The sequence below is a fragment of the Galeopterus variegatus genome, unplaced genomic scaffold, assembly GCF_000696425.1.
Source record: "Galeopterus variegatus unplaced genomic scaffold, G_variegatus-3.0.2 Scaffold931, whole genome shotgun sequence".
In the NCBI taxonomy this organism is placed as follows: Eukaryota; Metazoa; Chordata; class Mammalia; order Dermoptera; family Cynocephalidae; genus Galeopterus; species Galeopterus variegatus.
The window spans coordinates 376,363-381,014 of record NW_007727042.1 but is presented as its reverse complement, the minus strand read 5'-3'; the positions used below and the strand labels follow the sequence as shown (position 1 = coordinate 381,014).

Genomic DNA, 4,652 nt, shown 5'->3' with positions numbered 1-4,652 from the left:
CACAGTTGGTAAGTAGTGGGCCTCAACTTGAGCCTGTGCCACCTGACTCGAAAACCCCCACTCCCGCCTTCAGGAGCCTTCACACCACACTCCCCAGCCTCGGTTCTGTGTCCTTTGCTTTCATAGGTAACACATCCCACAGCTGGCAAGTCATTCGAGTCTCTCATGAGCTTTTGTAAACTAAACATGTCAGGGCCCCACCCCAGATGTAAAGAATCAGAAGACTGGGATTGAGAGTCATTACATCCTGCCATGATGTCACTCCAGCACCAAACACAGCCAAAAGGCCCATGGCCAGCCCAGACCTCTGATTTGCCTGCCTCCAGCTCCAGGAGCTGAAGAAAGGGGACCCAATCCCAAAGGGCAGCGAGTCTGGGCAGAACTTACTGTGTAGAGCTCGTTGGTCACCTTCAGGAGCTCCTCATGCATCTGCAGACCAATCTCCTTGCTCTGGAATATGGAAGAAGAAATGTCAGAAGAGGGGAAGTTTGCTGGTTGCATTTACTAATTTCTTTTCAACACAAAAAGGTCAGGACTGTTCGGGGTGGGATGGGAAGCGGTGCAGAAATCAGCATAAAACTCATCGGTCTAGACCTGAATTCCTCAACTTATGTCCATGCAGCAAATCCACAGAGAGAAGCTCCTTGCAAAAGGAATTCCCTGGTCATAAAATGTGAGAAACTCTACACATCACTTCTCTACCCTAGTGACTCACAGTGACATTAGCATATTAAAGACTCTGGGAAGCCCCACAAATCTTTAATTCTGTGTGTCCTGAGCTGGTATGACCAGAGTATGGGTTCCTTCCTCAATACTCATTAACATCTCATGAGAGTGGGGTTCCATAGGACACAGTTTGAGAAACAATGATCTACCATCTCAATTTTTTGTGAGAGTAAATGGTAATTCTCAGGTCACCCAGGAAATGCCCTCTACTAGCAAGTCAGCACCCTCTGGCTTCCTGAAGGCCTGTCTTGACTAGGACTCAGCAGCTGGCACCCATGTGGACATTGACTTCTTGGCTTTCAGGGCCTAGTCACCACTGATGCCTTAACCCTTGGTTTGACCCCCAATTTCAGTTCAGCCCTCCTCTGCCCAGATCCTGACAGGACGGCAGTTCCACACTGTCAGTGTGTGTGTTCCAGAGAGGGAACAGGAGCAGCACAGGTTTGCAAAGAAGCGCAGCAGCGGAGGGCTGGGACATGAGCTTGGAACGGATGTGGGGCCAGAGCACAGAGGCGAGAGGAGCACAGGCTTCATTCAGAGCAAAAGTGGGAGCCACGGAAGGTGTCTGAGCAGGGGTTTATGATGATGAGGGCTGTGGCTCAGGAAGATGGCAACACCAGTGTACGGAGCAGGGATTGGATGGGGAAGGGCTGGAGATCTGGTTCTTGTGTTTCCTCACCAGGACTATCAGCCACCAGATGGAGCCCACCTGAGTCTCTGCTCCCCCACCTCAGCACCAAGCCCAGGGCAGGCCATGGAGGAGGTGCCCAGCACATAGTTACGGAATTAATTGCATACAACGCAAAGGCATTACTCTGTTATGATTGGGGTTGGTTGGGAAGGGTAATATCCTCAAGTATAGTTCTAAAAACTACTGAATGAAGAACCCAAACCAAACATTCCACCAGGAACAGGAGGCCAAACCCTGACGCTCTCTAGCAGACCACCACACCTAGCCCTTGGGTGCCAAGTGGCAACACAGGAACACCGGCTGTCCCCATTCTTCACGTTGCTCTCATGCCTGCAGAGGTCAGGGGTGGCAGGCTGCTTCCGACATGCACAGGAAGTGTGTGGACTATGGGAATCACTGACATCAGGCCCAGGAGGGCTCAGTCATGGCAGCTGTGCTTCCTCGGGGTTAAAAAGAAACAGCTCTGTCTTTCAGACCCAAATAAGCCTGTAAAATGAGGCTAACCAGCTTAAAGTGCTGGCCACCTTGAGGGCAGGTGTCCCTCACCCTGCCTGGTTCCTTTGCCTCTTTCTTCTGCCCACAGCTAACAGCAGTTAAATTCCCTTTGGGCCAGATCATTCTTTGCTGTAAAGGGCTGTCCAGCGCATTGTGGGATGTCAAGGGTACCCCTGGCCTCTACCCACTAGCTGTTGGTAGCGTTCACTAACCCCAACCCCAAGTTATGACAACCCAAATTACCTCCAGACAGTGCCAAATGTTCCCTGGGGGACAAAATCATCTCCTGGTGAGAAATACTGCCTTACACCAAAGCCTCCAAGTGGCAGCTGCTCTGGCCTGCTTATGTGGGGTTTTTGGACATTTTGTTCTTTCAGAAAATCTAAATACTTTCCTGCAGCATTTAAAAATCAGGAAATTTCCCGTAGAAGTCCTGTTTTTCAGCTTCTCTGGAGACATGAGAAGACCCAGCCATACTGAGCACCTGTTTCAAGCATGGCAGCCCCTTCATATGGGGCTGGTGCTCTCCAGCTGGCCACAGGGCCTAGCATCTCCCTCTACCTGGCCACGTCACCCATCTGGCCCATGGAGGCATGTGAGTTTATGACCCCAAACCCAGTAGGGTCCCTCAGGGGCAGGGGTGGCCATCTGCATCCCCTGGTGCTCATTAAGGATGGCAGTCCTAGACCTGATGAATCAGAACATCTGAGAGGCCTTTTTAACAAGCCCACTTCTAGCATCTGCCACTTGAGAGCCACCCCAGTGGACCCTGATGCCACCGCCACGTGGATTCACAGCACCCCCTGAACCCATCCTCCTGCCTTCCCTATCTCCTCCTGTGTCTCGGTGGTCAATTCCTCACTAGCTTTGATTCAATTTACACAAGCATTTACTGAATACCAAGTAGATACCAGCCTCAACTAGGCACTAAAGACGCAAAGCTGAATGAGACCCTGCTCTCATGTATTGTTTTGTCAACAGCAGCTAGCATTTATGGAGCACTTTCTGTTTGTCAAATACTGCCCAAAGTCACTTACGTACATTATCAAATGTAAACCTTTAAGGTAAGTGCAACTATTATTCCACTTAGCAGATGAGGGAGGGCCAGAGGCTTGGAAGGGTTGAGCAGCTTGCCCAAGGTTGCACAGCTAAAAAGCGGCAGAGCCAGGACTCAGCTTTTGGTTGGTCTGACTCCAAAACTGTCACTCATAATGACTTACTTGGTCTGATTTCTCAGGACCTGGTGTGAGATGTAGATACAGAGATGAAAAGAAGCCATTGCAATGCTAAAATGGAGATGAGTCCAGGCCAAGAGGATGGTACAAAGGAGGGCTTGCCCTCTGGACACTGCCTACCTGTCCAATGCACTTTCTCACCACCTGCACAGGAATCTGCACGCCTGGCCCTTCCCCCAACTTGCAAGCAGATCTAGTCCTCTTTGCACCATGGCACCCACCACCACCACCCTGCTAGGAATAAATCAGCCATGATGGCCATCTCTTGCTTCTTCCTTCCTCCTTCTTCTGATAACAGAAGATGAAATAAATATGGATGGAACTGGCCCCTGCTTGCCTGGCCACACAAGACAGTCCATCAGGCACAGGACTGGGCCTTACCAGAGTGCTCCAGCGCCTTGTGTCCAGTGATTAGATCAGAAATAGAAACGTGTCCCAGGTTGAGCCAATCAGAATCTTCCCTGAGAGCTTTCTAATAACCATACTCTCAGATCCTCTCTCCTCTGGGGTTGCTGAGCTAGGACGTCAGGAGTTGTGCTCTGCCTGCAGCCATCTGGCCCACCACAGGAGAGAGTCAGAGCCTTTAAGTCCCCAGATCTAGTGATGCTAAACAAAATTTACCTCTGGACTTTTTCAGTTTACAAGATCCAATAACTTTTCAATTTTGCTTATTTGAAAGAATACTAACACCATAATCTGTGCTTATGTCCATCTGATGATACCAAAATGACCAGTGAGTGAGACAGCCTTCTGAACACTCTCCAGCAAACATAAGCTTTCAAACAGTTCCCACAAAAGGACTAATTTTTAAACAATTAGAGCATAAACTCCTTTTAGACCAGAACTCTGGCTTCAGAGGGTTTCCCATAATGCTGATCATGAAGATTTGCATACAAAAGGAGCTCCATAAATGCCTGTGGATGAACTCATTGATGCAGAGAAGCAGTACGAAACTAGACAGTCATAAAAGGTGGCCACCTTTGACTCTTCTTTGCAAAAAAAAAAATATATATATATATATATGTATATATATGTAAAATACATGAGAGTACTTCAGAAAGTTCATGGAAAGATTTGTACCATCTTTTAATTCCATTTTCCCCATCTTTTTGCAGTACCCTCATATATACATATTAATTCATGTCAAGATGGGACCAGCTGACATGACATAACACAGTTCCTGAATGAAATCAACTCCTTTGCCATGTGTAACTTGATTTGGTTTTCAATGCAGAGTTGATCGTGCTTTTAAGGGAAAACTCTCGAAACTTTACTGAAGGTCCTAGGACTTTGTGAACTATATTTGAAAAGCTCTCTTTTAAAGGGCATGTCTCCATCTTCCTCAAACTAACTCAAAGATGGGTCATTTCCAGTGCTGATGTCATCCTCTAGATCTGAAAAATAACGCTTTCTTAAAATGTTGAGTTTTAATGACAAGACTATTTCCCCCCACCCCCGCCGCCTTCATTTCTCTAAAAGAGACCATTCTTTTTTTTTTTTTTTTT

The 4,652-nt window shown here is 47.8% G+C and overlaps 1 protein-coding gene across 4 annotated transcripts in view; it reads right to left on the bottom strand.

Annotated features, from left to right (window-relative positions):
• Positions 1-4,652, bottom strand: part of SRGAP3 (SLIT-ROBO Rho GTPase activating protein 3) — a 268,397-nt gene that overhangs the window by 93,185 nt on the left and 170,560 nt on the right. For all 4 annotated transcript variants that reach the window (XM_008573540.1, XM_008573541.1, XM_008573542.1 and 1 more), the window contains exon 4: positions 388-450. In XM_008573540.1, coding sequence (XP_008571762.1) covers positions 388-450 — 63 coding nt within the window. The remainder of the gene's footprint in view (positions 1-387; positions 451-4,652) is intronic.